General features: G+C 40.9%; 1 protein-coding gene and 1 pseudogene across 1 annotated transcript; both read left to right on the forward strand.

Annotated features, from left to right (window-relative positions):
- The first annotated feature begins 395 nt into the window (after positions 1-395).
- On the forward strand, positions 396-2,167 carry LOC116858724 (cornifin-A). Its single transcript, XM_032843590.1, has 2 exons — positions 396-545; positions 1,592-2,167. The coding sequence occupies exon 2, from the start codon at positions 1,611-1,613 to the stop codon at positions 1,902-1,904; it is 294 nt and encodes a 97-aa protein (XP_032699481.1). The 5' UTR covers positions 396-545; positions 1,592-1,610; the 3' UTR covers positions 1,905-2,167.
- Positions 2,168-9,515: 7,348 nt separating this feature from the next.
- On the forward strand, positions 9,516-13,059 carry LOC116858790 (annotated as a pseudogene).
- The last annotated feature ends 3,972 nt before the right edge of the window (positions 13,060-17,031 follow it).

Consider the following 17,031-nt stretch of genomic DNA (forward strand, 5'->3'; position numbering starts at 1 on the left):
AGTCACTTGATGACCTTTAACATCTACCTTTATAGGCAGACAACTGTTGCCCATCTCAGGTCCTCTATATACCTCTCCTACTTGTTAATGTGCCCAAATGTATTTTAACCCACAAAACAGGAGGAACAATCCCCTCAAGAGAAGAGAGAGCAAGAAGATAGCAAGGCCGAAAAAGGACTCAGATCTTCCTCCAAGTTTAACTCATTAATCCCTTCAGGAAACTTGTGGCTCACACCTCCCCCAACACAAGCCCTATGCCTAGTCTAAGGGGGTGGGTGGCACTAGGAATTAGGCATTGGTGACATCATCGTCACACAACCAGTGCCAAAAAATATCAAGTGGGTGGTTTTCATCATAAAAGCTGATCCAACTGGTAATTGAGGGGAGTAGGGTGACTCATATTTGATGGGTAAGGAATGAAAACAGAGGGGGCCTGGGGTGATTCTGTTTCCTTGAGGCAGGGCTCATTCATCCTATAAAAAGCCAGCTACCTGCTGACTTCATGTAAGACCAGAGCAACCAGACACCCCATTCTCGGTGTACAGGTAAGTCTCTGATTGGAACCAATTTGAAATTCATGTTTGCTTTTTTCATTATTAGAAACTGGACAAAGGCAAACATGTATAAGAGGATTGATGAGGATATTAATTAGAGACACAACACTGGGCATTTTAGATTAAAGCACAGTTTAGGTGTGAAGGGAGTTAGTGGCAGGTAAGTCTGCCACTTTAATGAACAGCTGTGGGACTGGGGGCCAGGGTGGGGACAGGTTTATACAAGTACCAACAGTGAGTTAGTGACAGGGTTGTGACTAGGACTCTCAGGCCTGGGCACTTTCAACACCACTATTTTCTCTGTTTATGACACTTAATAAAAATGTTAATTCATGAAACGGGCTGCTACCATGCACTTGCTATGTTTCAGGCACCGTGTTAGGTACTTTGGGTAAATCAGACCGTTATGGATCTCATTCAGCAAGCTCACAGCCTATCAGGGAAGATAATGCATGCTCATACACAGATGAAATGCAAAGCAGATAGTGATTGATATGGGAACAGAGAGATAGGGAAGGGCTATTTGGGGGAACCATGCCCAGTATCTCCTGCTGATCACGCAAGATGTGAGCTATAATGGAGGCATATTTGAATAAGCAGAAATGGGAAGGAGAACACTTCAGAGCAGACAGTATAAGCAAAGGCAGAGTGAGGTCACAGGAGCTGAGACACAGAGGCATTTTGTAAGCCTTAGGTGGGCTGCACGGTCCTGGGGGTGGGTAGACTTCATTCAGTTGTTTCTATAATGTCATTTTCCAAAAGACCTCAGTATGGTCCTGGGTACTTGTCAATGAGGGCTATGACATGTCTGGGGAAGAAAGGTTGCTGGGGAATAAGCCCCACTGAAATGGAGCAGAACAAATTGACTTTAACTCCTCCTCTTGAAAGGGCCCAGAAATTATCAAAGCATATTTTACTTTTCAAGGGTGTGTAGGGGTGGTCAGCCAGAGGAGGTGAGTGGCTGTAAAGAAACATTTGGCATTGAACTGGCTTCCATCCTAGATAATCCCTGGTCATATCATCTGTTCTTTGTGTAGGTCCAGCCTCCTGTGAAGCATGAATTCCCACCAGCAGAAGCAGCCCTGTACCCCTCCCCACCAGCCTCAGCAGCAGCAAGTGAAACAGCCCTGCCAGCCTCCACCCCAGGAACCATGTGCCCCCAAAACCAAGGAGCCATGCCACACCAAGGTTCCAGAGCCCTGCCACCCCAAGGCTCCAGAGCCCTGCCACCCCAAAGCTCCAGAGCCCTGCCATCCCAAAGCTCCTGAACCCTGCCATCCCAAGGTTCCTGAGCCATGTCCCTCAACGGTCACTCCAGCACCAGCTCAGCAGAAGACCAAGCAGAAGTAATGGGGTCCACAGTCAAGCAAGCCCTGGGGAGCCAACCACCGAATGCTGAATCCCCTCTCCCATTCTGCTTCTGTGTCTTACTTACAATTAGCATGATGTCACCCTGCATCATACCCTCCCTCTTCACACCCTCTACAAAGATTTCCCTCCCATTGCTCTGCAGTGCTCTGAGCCTCTGAATGAAGCTAAGAGTCTCACTGGCGAGCTACTCTTTTAACTGCTCAGGGCTCACCCAAAAAGAGGCCTGGGGATCAAGTGGTTCTTTCCTGACCTGTCCCCATTAAATCACTTTTAACTCCATAGTTGGCTGTGCTTGTCATTGGCTGACTCAACTTTTTCATTGTTCTCTCATCATAAAGCAGCAAAGGGCCTGGCACAGGCACTGAGGGCATGGGTGCATGTGTGTGTGTGGCAGGGGGGTGGCGCTGGCAATGGGTCAAGGACACCCAGAGCCTGTTACTTTGGGCAGCCTTAGCTAGAGCAGGGCTTCTTTTGCACCTGAGTGAGTCTTATCTGAGTATAGATGGTACCTGTCTCAAGCCATCTCTGACTCAATCCTGGCCCCCAAGTTGCACTTTTTCTGTTTGGTTTATTTCTTTATTATTATTTTTTATCCCAAAGAAATAGTGCTTGTAAAAATTCCAATATGATTATTCCTGCATCTTCCCTTGCTAGTGGCCCAGTACATGGAGCCAAACCCTGAATCACTCATAGCCACAGATACACACACACACACACACACACACACACACACAGACTTCTGCACACACTGACACCACAAATCACATGACACCCACACACACATACATGCTGATTTGATCACACTAGTCTGTGTTTATCTTTCACTGAGTCCCCTATGCTATAGCAGTACAAAGGGGTGTAGAATCCTTTGCCTGCCTAGGAGCCCAAGGGGGTGATCTTCACCCCTTTTCATGTAAATAAACACTCATGCAAATATGCATTGATGCCAAAGCACGCACTCACCTCCCCCTGCTCACTTTTGCCTCTCTCTCTCTCCAGCCTCCTTCCCCACATATACAGGGTACCTCTCCAAAGAGAACATCAAAATAAATACATCAAAGAAGAAAAAGAAAAGTTGGGTAGGTTTCAGAAGGAAGACGTTCTAATGCAGATAAGACAGCATGAAATTAAGGTGATGAACAGGTCATCACCAGGCAAAACATTAGGGTGAAAGGACACTTTAAAACACATAGAAAGCCTATTCAGCTTCCAGCTAAAAATGATATCCTTTCCCAGAAAAGGGAAGATAATTCATCAAGACCACCCAGAAATCATATTTCTAAGCCATATCCAGAGCTCAGTTCTTCAGATACCCACTATCTGCTCTCTCCTTCAAGAAGATAGTCATATCTTCTTGACTTTGCTGGTGACCAACAAAAAGTCTGGAAGCTGAGAGATCAACAGGATTTCCACAGGGCTTGCAGTGGTTACTGGGGAATGAATTCTAAAACTTATAAAATAACAGCAGGCAGATGTGAGGCAGCAACAGGTGACAGGTGTGTTACCCATCACCTGCCTCATACCTGTAGGATGTGCAAGCACTTCAGATATGTCTGGAAATAACTCCAGAGAAATTTGGAGACTACAAGACAAAAGTTATCCAGCAAAGCTTTGCAAGTTTTTGAGTAATCATCAGACTGGGAGGAGAGAATGATGTCACTTGGGTATGCAAGGTTTGTGCATGTCCAGGGGATTTCAGATTGCTGCTTGTTGGCATGATGGGTAATGTCAGCAATAATTCTAGAGGCAGTCACAATTATAGGGGCAGACTGTGACTGGAGACATGGTTGGTGACACACTGCTATAAGGGGCAGAAAGTAAAAATCTTTACACTCCTGCATGCTTTCTGCATTCCACTGGGAAATATGCATTCAGTCACACAATGATTTATTTATAAGTATCATCACTTCAACATTATATATAATAGCAAAAAAGGTTAGGAGGGAAACAATATAAATTATCCCAAAGGAAAATTGATGGAACAAAGCATTTTATATCTGTCATGAAATACATCATGATCATAAAATAATATTTAGTCATATGGAAAAATGCTCAGAAAATTTCAAGATCATTTAAAATTTGGCATATGACACATAATATCTTTGTTAAAAATGTGTGGAGATATGTATACATTTTTAAAAATCTGGCATAAAATACAGCAAAACTTAATCAGTGACTATATTGGGATGGAGAATAAAAGGTATTGGTTATTTTATTCTTTGAATGACTCTATATTTAATTAATTAATTAAGAATACAGTGGTGGGAGGGGCAGAGGGAAAGAGAGAATCTTAAGCAGTCTCCAGGCTTAGCACAGAGACTGACACAGGGCTTGATCCCACTACCCTGAGATCATGACTTGAGCTGAATTCAAGAGTCATATTCTAACCAGGTGAGCCAATCAGGCACCACTAAATGTCTCTATATTTTATACAATTCTGCATCATAGATTGGAATTATAGTTATTTATAACACTTCTTTCACATGTTTAAAAAAAGCAAAAGCTGTCCAAGATGTTGATGAGCTAGAGAAAATACGTTTTCCAGAATCTTCTCAAAGCCCTGCAGCGATTTCCAGGCAAGCTGCTCACAAGGAAAAGAGGAGGGTACAGTTAAGGTTTTTTTTGTTGTTGTTGTTTTGTTTTTTTAATGACATTCTATACCATTCTATACAAACCCCACGGACCATCGAGGGTTAAATAAGGTTATGGGGTAGGTGCCAGCTGCTCTTCCCTCTGCTCCTCTCTTCAGTAATAGAATGCCATTCTCCCAGCCAACAATAGAGGGCAGGGTACTGCTTTAGGGTGAGGAATTTAAGGGAGAAACTGCACACAAGTTGGGATTGTAGGTGCATGTGAGGTTGCAATCCCACCTGTGCGGATAAAAGAATGCACATTTGATTCTCTTCATGGATATATCTTGGTTTCTTCACAGCACGTGAAGGAGCACCTCCATTTCCATGTGTGCTGAAGGGAAAAGAAGATAGTACCTAGTTTAGATGAGAACTGTTCAGTAAGGGAGTTCAGAGAGACTGTGGGCTGTTTTCTCCTGTGTCTGACTCAGTAGAGCCTCTTTTCCAGGTGTCTATACCAATCTGTTTTCCAGCTAGCTTCCTGCATCTGCCTAGGTAATGTCCTTGACTCCCCACCAGGTTGCTCCTCCTGTTTCCCTTCTCCTCCTGTCTCTTTTCTACTATATGTTCAACACCCCCACTCCAAGCACCCCACATCTCTGTAGAACCAGGTGTCTGTCAAATGGTAGGAGTTTATTTGATGTCTGCTGGGACGCTGAATAGTCTGTACCTTCACCAGATGATGCTGTGGATTTGAGGGGAATTCTGAACCTCGCTCCGTGAAAGCTCAGTGCTTGTGTCATTCAAACTGCCAGATGAAGTGGGGTCTCCAGTCCTGAGTCTTTGCCTGACATAGTATCATGGCTGCCCAATCCTGTTAGGATTTTCACAGGGCTTGCGTGTTAACCCAGCTGTTCTGCTTCCCCCATGATAGGGGCCTCCTGACTCTGAAAATGGCTCTTCCTCATAACTGCCACTCTTTTAAAATCTGATTCTCAATCTGTATTAGAGAATCAATCAGGTGAGTTGGAATTCTTGATATTCATGAATTAAAAAAAAAAAACACATGACAGATATCAGGGTATGATCTCTTGGAACATCTGCATCATTTTCTAAAAACCTTTAGTTTCATTGTGCATAATAATGATTATTTCTTATGAATACAATTTAGAATTTGAATCCTGGAGTTTTTGTTGAATCCAACCAACATTTGCTGTTTCACGAAAGAATTTTCTTTGATGACGTAAGAATGGAGGATCTATATAAGATAGAATGAATTGTTGAAGAGGAAAAAAAAAAAAAATAAGAAGGCAGCCACTCATTAAAATCATAGATTTAGGTGATGAAAAAATACCCTCACAGATTAGAGAATTTCCCAGCTCATTAATAATAAAATAATATAATAAATAAATAATAATTTTAATCAGATTTGAGTTTAATTACATTTATGTGTTAAATCTTCAAATATTTATTAATTCATTAAAATTACCAAATATAAATCCATAGCAAATTCACATATAAACAACTATATTTTCCTAAACAAAAGAATTGGTTATAAGAGTAGGACTGCTTTAAAAATACCTTTAATGTCTGTATTAGTAGAATATAGTTGGTCTCTCATATCTGCTTCTGCATTCAATCTGTTGTGATGTGTTGTTTTGGTTGAAGAATATGGAGAAAATACAGCTTCACACAGATATGTAGTTGGGAAACAGAGGAGTATTTTAGTGACTTTCATATAATTAATTATGGATATCCTTTGACACTATACCAAAACTCAACAGATAGTGGTTTCCTAAAGATTAGTTGTGGAGAAAAGGAAAAGCTCTTCTCAACTTTCAAGGTCTTTCAACTGAACTAAAAATTAAATATTTAATTTAAGATTAAATAGATGAGATAGATTAACAGGAGGAAAAAAAAAAACAAAAAACCACGAAGTTTTATTCCACACACATGGAAGCCCAATAAGGAATTTGAGAACCAAAGAAATGACCAAGACAGACAGTTTTTATAACTTTTAGAAAGAGAGACAATAAAATCTGTGAGGAATTCACAAGACTAGGAAAACTTAACTTTGGGAGTTTATTTAATAAGGGATTCTAAGCAGAGTTTGGACCTGGGGTGGTAAGTTAGTAAAAAGTATACAGTCTTCTCTACTCTAAATTTCCCACCTCTGGTGATAATGGTGTCTCTTTACCCCTGCTACAGGGAGGGTATATTTCACATGGGGAGATTTATTGTCTGCTTTTGGGGGAACGGAGGAAGATCTGACTGTCCTTATTTTTTTTTTCTCTTAAGTAACTTTTGTTTAAAATAACCAGTAAGATGGAACTAGAGGGTTTTATGCTGAGGGAAACAAGTCAATCAGAGAAAGACAATTATCATATGACCTCTCTGATATGAGGAATTTGAGTGGGGGGTGGGGGGTTGTGTGCAATAGGGAAGGAAAAGATGAAACAAGATAGGATCAGGAGGGAGACAAACCATAAGAGACTCTTTATCTCACAAAACAAACTGAAGGTTGCTGGGGGGGTTGGGGCGTAGGAAGAGGGTGGTTGGGCTATGGATTTTGGGGAGAGTACGTGCTATGGTGAGTGCTGCGAAATGTGTATGTCTGATGATTCACACATCTGTACCCCTGGAGCAAATAATACATTATATGTTAATAAAAATAATTTAAAGTAAATAAAATAACCAATAAGTCAAAGTGGAATCTTAAACCATTTTAACTAATCACTTATATTTTGATACATTAAAATCCATTGGTCTGTAAAGAAGAAGTAAAATGGTCTTTATATGCAGATATTATTGTCTATGTAGAAAACACCAAGGAATTTTCTTTTGAATCTACAACTAATAAGTGAGTTTAGCATGTTTGCAGGATTGCAAACCAAAGTTAAGATTAACTTTTTTTCTACTCAGCATTTTCCTTGAGATTTGTTTAAGCTGTTGTGGTGTGCATATCTATATTCCACTCCTTATTGCTAAATAGTATTCCATAGTAATAAAATATCATAGCTTTTTTAATCCTTCCTTCTTCCAAGAACATTTAGGTAGGTTCTAGTTTGGGGCTATTTCTTTTTTATTATTATTAATAAATATATATAAATATATACCATTAATCTCAGGAAACAAACTGAATATATATATTCAGGATATAGGTAGATAGATAGATAGATAGATAGATATATCCTGAAGGCAGAAACTGTTGTGAGAATCCATCCAAACATTAAAGAGATCATTCTTTCCCCATATGTGTTCTTAGCACCCTTGTCAAAAATCAGTTGACCGTGTATGTGTAGATTTATTTCTGGGCTCTCTATTCTGTTCCGTTGATCTATGTGTCTGTCTTTATGCCAGTACCATACTATTTTAATTATTGTAGCTTTGAAATATAGTTCAGAATCAGGAAGTGTGATGACTTTAGCTTTGTTCCTTTTTCTAAAGATCATTTTGCCTCTTCAGAGTCCTCTGTGGCTCTATATGGCTATCATTTTAAAAACAAAATATAAGTTTTAATGAGGTTACGGAGAAATTGAAACCTTTAAGCATTGTTGATGGAAACATAAAATGGTGCAGCAGTTATGGAAAAAAAAATTAAAAATATAACAAACATATGATTCAGACTTCCCATACCTGAGTGTTTATCCAAAAGAATTGAAGTCAGCATTTCTAGGAGATATCTGCACTCCCATACTCTTTGCAGGACTATTCATAATAGCCAAGATGTAGAAAGACCATAGCTTCTCCCTGACAGATGAACGGATAAAGAAAATGTGGTATGGGGCACCTGGGTGGCTTGAGTGGGTTGAGTGGGTTGAGCCTCTGCCTTCAGCTCAGGTCATGGTCTCAGGGTCCTGGGATAAAGCAACGCATCGCATTGGGCTCTCTGCTCAGTAGGGAGCCTGTTTCCCTCTCTATCCGCCTGCTGTTCTGCCTACTTGTGATCTCTGTCTGTCAAATAAATAAATAAATAGAAGAGTAAATGAAACAAGATGGGATTTGGAGGGAGACAAACCATAAGTGACTCTTAATCTCAAAAAACAAACTGAGGGTTGATGGGGGGAGGGGGGTTGGGGGAGGGGGTGGGGTTATGGACATTGGGGAGGGTATGTGCTATGGTGAGTGCTGTGAACTGTCTAAACCTGGCGATTCACAGACCTGTACCCCTGGGGATAAAAATATATTATATGTTTATAAAAAATAAAATTTTAAAAAATAATAAAAAAAAATAAATAGAATCTTAAAAAAGAAAATGTGGTATAGACTCAAAATGGAACACTATTTGGGCTTCAAAAAGAGTGAAATCCTGACATTTGTGACAACATGAATGAACCTGAAGAACAGTATGCTAAAGGAAAATTAGCCAGTCACAGAAGGACAAATACTGTATGATTCCATTTATATGGGACATCTAAAATAATCAAATTCTTAGAAACAGAGAATACAATAGTGGTTTTCATAGGGGAGTGGTATGGTAAATGGGGAGTTTCCATTCTTTCTGAATGCAGAAGCAGATATGAGCATTATTGGATAAAAGTTTCAGTTATGCTGAATCAATAAATTCTAGATATCTGCTCTACATTGTAATGCCTATAGTTAAGAATAAGGTACAGTGTACCTAAAACTTAAAAGAGTAAGCTTCATGCAAGTTGTTCTCACCACACCAAAATGAGAGACTCAGACAGAGAGATAGAGACAGAGAGAAAGAGAGAGAAGAAAACAATGAGAGGTGCTGAATATGCCTATGTTCTTGATTGTGGTGATGGTATCACAGGTGTTTGCAATGTCCAAATTAATTTAACTGTACTTATTAAATATGAAAAATATGAAAAAATTGTCTCAGAGGTTTGAAAGAGAGAAGAATTATCTATCAGTTATGGGGAAATGTAGCCATGAGGCATTAACTCTTCAAGCCTGCACTTCCTCAAATGCATTGAAAATTCCCACAAACATCTCATGCTGTGGCATCCTGGAATACAAGATCAAGAGAGGACAGAATCCAAGAGAATGTGTGGGAATGGTCCATGAAGACATGACTGGCAAAAGAGCAAGATCCAAACTGAAAGTGTTTAAAGGTACCCAATGCCACCCACATACATATCGGTCCAAAGCAAGGCCCAGATCACTGATGTGGGGAGAGTAGCCCCTTCTGCTACAGGAAAAGGGGCCTAGATCAAGGTACCTCAAGAAGTGGGACTCACCATCAGAAGTAATGTGATTCGTACTCTCTACAGTAGAGTATGTTTCCTTAGTAGAAGTATCACTAGTGAAGAAATCAGCTTCTCTCAAGAGTAGAAAGAGCCTTATCACCCAGCCACTGACTGCTTGTCCAAACAAATAGGAACACTAGGGTTCTAAGTTCTAAGTTCTAAGTTCTAAGTTCTAGAGGCTGATCTCAGAAAGGTCTTTGTTATTTAGAATGAATAAGACATGGTTAGGACAATGGAGGAGAGAGCCCACCCAGGAAAGAAAGGCAAGAAATAAAAGATTTCTTCTAGAACCAAGGTCCATAATCAATATAGCACACAAGAAAGATCCAGATTCATAAAAAGGTCAATAAAGAGATTTTTTCTGGAGCTAAGAATTCTAGCTGGAGCAGCAAATTTGCCAAGAAGTGGTTTGGTTGAGGAGAGGGATAGAGACTCACCCTAGGGGATGGCTAATATGATACTAGAGACTAGGGCCTAGGTGTGACAGTAACACTGGCACCGCCCTAGAGGCAGCTGACTGGTTAAACACTAGCAGAGAAGGAAGAACATGGGTGGAGAAGGAAGCAGGAAGCAAAGATGATGAGCCATGCCATGAGGCTTGTCATAAGATAAATCGTTTTCAAGAATTCACTTTATGGTTGTCAAAGCAATATATAGACATCTTTCTAAAGTAATCCAGTGTTCTCTCTCTCTTCTTATTTTTCCTTCCTTTCCTCCCTTCCTTTCACCCTTCTGTAAACCTGCACATCAATCAGGGAAAACAATAGTTGTCCACTGCCTGGGTTTTCTTAGTATTTGCTCGATCTTCCAAACAGCATATGAAGATAAAGTACAAGTAGGGTTTTGGGAACTGGTGGAAGGAGCTCATGGTGGAGGTTGTGCCTGAGGGCCCAGGTTCATGGAAGATAACACAGAGGCAGAGCAATGGGAAGGGAGGAGCTATCCACATACCTGCGTTGTAAGGATGTTTGGATTTTCCAAGGGTCATGCCTAACAAAAGATTTTTGCTTTGAGATCAGCTCTGGATTAGTGACCTCCATTTCATCTTATCCTGATCAGAGGATATAGATGGTGTATGAATTCAGACAATCAGAGCTCTCTTGTTCCTGTGTTGCCTCCAGAGGGGGGAGATCCCATATTCAGGGTTATGCCCCATGTTGGACAGATCCAGTCAATCCTGACTGCCCAACCCCAGTGACATCTACTACCTGTGGTCAACATGGCATCTGAAGAGTCTCGCAGAGTGAAGCATTTCTGTTTTAACCTTTCTGGTCCTGTCCCAGAGCTGGATCAACTGAGAGAGGAAGAACATGAGATGATTCACTTATTGCCACCCCTCATGGTTTCCCAGAAGAACCAGTACTGCCTGCTATTCATCTCCACATTCACTTAGAAAAGACTAAAATGCACAACAGAATTAATCTGAGCTAAATATCAAGGTCCTGCCCAAGAGACCTGGTTATTTCTGTTCCCAGAAGCCTAGAACTTTCACCTGATTTAACTCATCTCCACCCAAGAATCCTGTTACCCATAACAACCTCACCACAAAGGGTGGACAGTGAAGACAGGCTCAAGTGACATCATTGTCAAACAATAGGTGCCAAAAAAAAGGTTAAGCCAGAGATTTTCATTACAAAAGCTGGAGTGAAGATAAAGTAGGCCTAAAAAATCCTACTTCCCTAAGGCAAGGATCATATTCTGTATAAAGAGCCAGGTGTCCAGAGACTCCCCACCAGACTTAAGAAGACTGTCAGCTCAAACTTCTCTGCATGGCTGGTGAGTCTCTCTACTTGGATTTTCTCATTATTTGCTTGATGGTATTTTATTTTGATTGGGATCTCTTTGCCATTCTAGGATATATTTACTTTAAATATAATGCATTTTGTGTTTAAGATGACTTGATAGATCTTTTTTGACTTCTCATTCAGACTATCACTGTGGAATTTGGGGTCAGAAAGGAGAGTGGCTTCTGTTTAACATATGATCAATTAGCAGGTGGATATGAACTACAACCCATGCCCAGGCACTTGTAGTGACATTTTAATACTCCCTTTAGTAACTATTGAGAATTTGCAATATTAAAGGCAATTTAGATGTTTAAAAGATATGATTTTATTTACCCCATGAACCTACAATCCATCAGAGAGCATAATACACAGGCATCATTTGCAAACATAGTGCATGGAAATAATTAGTAGAGAGAGCGAGGCAGGTATTGTAGTGTGGCAAAATGAAGAAGATGACTTGGCAGAGAGTGTCTAGGAGGAGAGCTGTAATGGGTGAGCATGTGTGGACAAGCAGAGATAAATGGAAAACCTCCCAGAAACCAGGCATGATGAAGATTATGTGAATAAAGGATCATAGGTGGGATCATGTGGGTTCGAGGAGATTTGTAGAGAATTTTTCTATGATAGCTAAGGCACCCTATGTAGTAGACATGAAAGCAGACTCCAGAGTTTGACTTTATTACCTTTTCATATTATTCAAAACCTGGGGCCTCCTTTCAATCCTAGGTGCTGACCATTGTGTTGTGTTGCTAATGTAGATTTTCAGGATCAACAGGAGAAAAGGAGGCATAGAGAAAAACTCTACTTCCATGGAGCAGCGTAAATTACCTATAAACTTCTCCTCCTGAAAGTGCATAAGAACCACCAAAGTTTCCTTCAATCTCAAAAGCAGGGAAACTGAAAGAAAGAGAGTCTCTTGTTTCTGAAGGGGCATGAAATAAGACATATTCTCATTGAACTTGGCTTCTTTGTTTTACCAAAAAACCAAGTTGGTTTTCTTTCTATAGGTCCAGTCTCCTGTGAAGCACGAGTTCCCAGCAGCAGAAGCAGCCTTGCACCCCTCCTCCTCCACCCCAACAGCAGCAGGTTAAACAGCCCTGCTAGGCGCCACCCCACGATCCATTTGTTCCCATTACCAAAGAGCCATGCAACACCAAGTTACCACAACCTGGGAATGCCAAACTTCCTGAACCAAGCTGCTCAAAGTATCCTGAATGAGTCCATCCCACAGTTCCTGAGCCAGGTCACACCATGTTCCCTGAGCCAGCCCACCCTAAGGTCCCTCAGCCTGGCCAAACCAAGGTACAAGAGCCTAGTCCCTCAACCATTATTCCAGGCTCAGGCCAGAAGACCAAGCAGAACTGATGTGGTTCACATCCATGTTCTTGAGGAGCCATGCCCTTGAGGAGCTATTCCCTTGAGTTGCTGACCGCTGGATGATGACTACCTTCTCCCCTTCTGCTTTTGTGTCTTCATTGCATAGATGTTATAATCAGTATATTCTCACCCTGACTCATAGTTTCTCTCTTATTTGCATCATAAAAATATATGATATGACACTTTCCTTTACATACTCTGAGAAATCCTCTGAACCTCTGAATTATGCAGAAGGCCTTTGTGGCTTTGCTAATCCTCAGTTGCTCAGGATTCATTTGAAGAGGCAATCTGGATTGGAAGAATGCATGTTTCCTTCTCTGCTCCCATTAAATAACTTTTAATTTCACTCTTGACTGTATCATGACTAAATCTGTCCTTTTATCATTCTACCATTGTGAGTAGGACCTATAGACAAAGAAGTTAGTGTAGACATCATCTATCTAATTGTGGTAATGTGTCCTGCTATGAGCGTGCATGTGGTTATATTTAAGGGCATCCCTGGAATGACAATAGCTGTTTCATAATGGAACCCAAAGGCTATCGTTCTGGGCAGCCACACCTGGAACAGGGCTCTCTTCTGGCACTGGGACTGTCATGCCTTAGTTCCAATGGAGGCTTCTTCAAGCTACCTCTCATCCTGAATACCCTACCCTAAGGCTCCTGTTTATTCCCCCCAAATTACTCCTACATATATGAACCTGATACTCTGGTTTTCTTCACACATTTTACCTTCCACATGCCTAGCACATGCAGACACACTCAAAATGAGGTACATTCATTATAAATAACCACCCATTCACAGAATCACCCACACAGTTTCCAGCCTTATTAGCTCAGGTAAAGTTATCTTTTGCTGGGGACCCACTGTGTATAGCCAGGCCTGAACCTATACCAGGAAAAGGGATGGGAGGAAACACAGTGCTTCCCCTTGAAGAATTTGCATTCTTCTTTAGGTGGGGAAGTATTCATGCTGTTCTCATATAAATACACCTAAAACCAAATACACATGCACAAGCACACATACACCTTACACCTGCAATAGTATCTCTCCCAAAAATAACCCAGAGGAAGCTATTTATTAAGTGATTAGGAAAAGAGGGGATTAATTAAGATAGGATTACAAGTAGGAATCCATGATCCAAGTGAGATAGATAATCAGCCATGAACTGGCAGAGCAAGGTCATTAAGCTATAAAATGTCAGAAGTGAAAAAAGACCTAAATGTTACCTACCATGTCCCCTGCATTTCAAGATAAAGAAACTGGCATCCAGAAAGGAGAAGATTAAGATCAACCAGAAACTATTTCTGAAGCACCCAGAGTCTTGTTCTCTAGATTTCTAGGTCTTGTCTCTCCTTCCTCTTAGTCTTGATTTCAAGGATGACCAGCTGGTTTACAGGTCTTTGTTGAGTGGGTCTGGGATATTAGGGATCTATTTTTTCAATGAGTGAAGTTAGCATATATTTTCATTGTCATTGATATTGGTCACTGGGGAGTGAATCCCATTTTTTAAAAATTTTTTAAAGATTTTTTTGTATTTATTTAAGAGAGAAAGAGAGATAGTGAGAGAGAGCATGGGTGGGGAGGAGGGAGAGAAGACTCCTGCTAAGCAGGGAGCCCAACACTGGACTTAATCCCAGGACCCTGAGATCATGAACTGAGCCAAAGCAGATGCTTAACCGACTGAACCACCCAGGCGCCCCATGAATCCAATTTCTTGACAAAGCAAATAGTCCGTAACATCAAGCAGGTATGAGGCAGGTGACAAGTGGCATCTGAGTGGTGCACAAGGGCTCCAGGTAGAGTTGGCATGGACTCAGAAATATTTGAGAATGTAAGACAGAAGTTGTCCCAACAAGTCATTACAAGGTGACAAGTAGTTGTCAAACTGGTAGCAGTGAATGATGTTACTTAGGTCTGTAAGGTTTGCATCTTTGAGGTGGCTTCGTGTCACTGCTGATTTCAGTGGTGGAAGGGCTCAGGGCCACTCATAATTAAACAAGCTAATCCCAAGTAGGGAAATGGGCTCTACAACACACAACTTTTATGAATATAGTTGAAACATCCTAAAGAAAAGTTCAGTAGTGAAGAATCAAAAGGTTTGAAGATCACCTGACTCTTGAGCCACTGATTTTATTCCGGGAATTTATGTTTAGGAAATATTTATGCACGTACACAAAGATTTTGTACATTAGGATACTCACTTCAGCATTGTATCTAATAGAAAAATGTTGATAACTATCAATAGGTAATAATTTCAATAATCAGTGAGTGTCTATGTATTGGGATTGTACAGCTGCCATTAAAAAGAATTGTTGTAGAAGAATCGTTAGTCTTTTTTTTAAAAGATTTTATTTATTTATTTGACAGAGAGAGAGAGAGAGAGATCACAAGTAGGCAGAGCAGCAGGTAGGGTGGGGGGAAGCAGGCTCCCTGGTGAGTAGAGAGCCCGATGTGGGCTCAATCCCAGGACCCTGAGACCATGACCTGAGCTGAAGGCAGAGGCTTAACCCACTGAGCCACCCAGGCGCCCCAAAGAATGGTTAGTCTTATTGGAAAATGTTCAGATTATATTAATAATGCAAGCAGACCCCAAACAATAGAAACAAGAGTCTTTTAATAATGTATATATGTGTGGATTTATAGAAAAAATACCTTAGCACTAAATACAGTAACATTTAACTTGTTATTTCTGGTTGCTTATATGAGTGTTCCTTCTTTCTTTCTTTTTCTTTCTCTCTCTCTCTCTCTCTTTCTCCTTTTTTGAATAGCTCTGTTTTTCTACACTATACATTATATAATGTTATTTTATGGTTTTAAGACTTTCTGCCATGATATTAAAAAATATAGAAGTCAGTGAAAATGTTGCTTACTAGAGAAACTGTATGTCCTGCCCATCCAGAACATTCCTGAGGCACTGCAGCCCAAGGGCGGAGGATCCTTGTTGGAGTAGCCATGGTATCTCTTCTCCCTACCTCAGTTCCCCATCTTCTGGTAGGGAGCCTGGGTACTCCAACGCTCCCCTCACACTCACAGCCCCCGTCAGCCCCAGCTGACTTCCACAGCTGATGCCAGTCAAGTGTTAAAGGAGGATTTGTCCCCTTCCTATCGCATATTCTTCTCTTCCCTCAGTTGCTCTTCTCCTCTTGTTCTGGCAAAATTGTCCCCCATTGGACTATTTCAGTGTAAAGAAATTGAGGTCCAAACTATTCATAGTTTGGCAAACTTCAGGCCTACAGCTTGGTTGCTCATGTTGACTGTGCAGATAAAAAAATACATATTTAATTTCTTTTTGTGGTTCTTCCTTGGTTTTTTCACCTTCACTTCCCTTTGCTCTACCAGAACTGTGATCTCCATAACTTTTAAAAATAGATTCTTCCTAAAAAAAAAAAAAAAAAGATTCTTCCTGGCTCAGATAGAAAGTGGTGATTGACCAAGTTCTCTGTACTTATATATCTCTGATTCAAAAAAGAATCATTTCTGGGTTTTTAGGTCAACCACTTTTTAATTTATTCTTTACTAAACCCCAGCTTAATTTTCTCAATTCCCCCCCCTTCTGTCTATTCTCTTTTATGTTTTATATTTGACACCCCTCCCCATCCCTACTACCCCCACTTCCCCAGAACCAAGTGGCCTGTCTAGGCTTTGGGGTTTATTGTGCTCATTTGACCCTTGACATGTTTTCAGGCACAGCTGTCAGGGCCAAACTGCCCTAATTGTCTCCTCTAGGGCTCTTATCAGATCCTGAATTCTGGATCACACCAGACTTCTCTTCACTGTGAGCATTTTAAGGGCAGGAACACTCTGCCCTGTTTAGGGCTGTCAACTCAGGGCCCAGCCTGCCACCTGCCAAATAGTGGGATCATATCTAATATCTGGTGAGATGCTGAATGGCTTATATTTTCACCAAATGATGATGTGGATTTGCAGGGAACCTTCTAAACCTCACTTATTGATCCTTGATAACTCCTGTCCTCCAGTAAGGCCTTGAGTCTGAACTATCCCAACTCCATTCTGCTCCTACATCTAAAACAGCAAGACTCAGAACTGCAAACCACCAACTCTTTCCCATCTGTACCTACAATACTTTTGGAAAAACGGATTCTGTATCTTCTAGAATGCTGGGAGCAACCTGTGGGCAAGCTTGTCTCCCCCAAATCT

The sequence above is a fragment of the Lontra canadensis genome, unplaced genomic scaffold (genome assembly GCF_010015895.1).
Source record: "Lontra canadensis isolate GAN:19392208 unplaced genomic scaffold, GSC_riverotter_1.0 scaffold142, whole genome shotgun sequence".
Taxonomy (NCBI): domain Eukaryota; kingdom Metazoa; phylum Chordata; class Mammalia; order Carnivora; family Mustelidae; genus Lontra; species Lontra canadensis.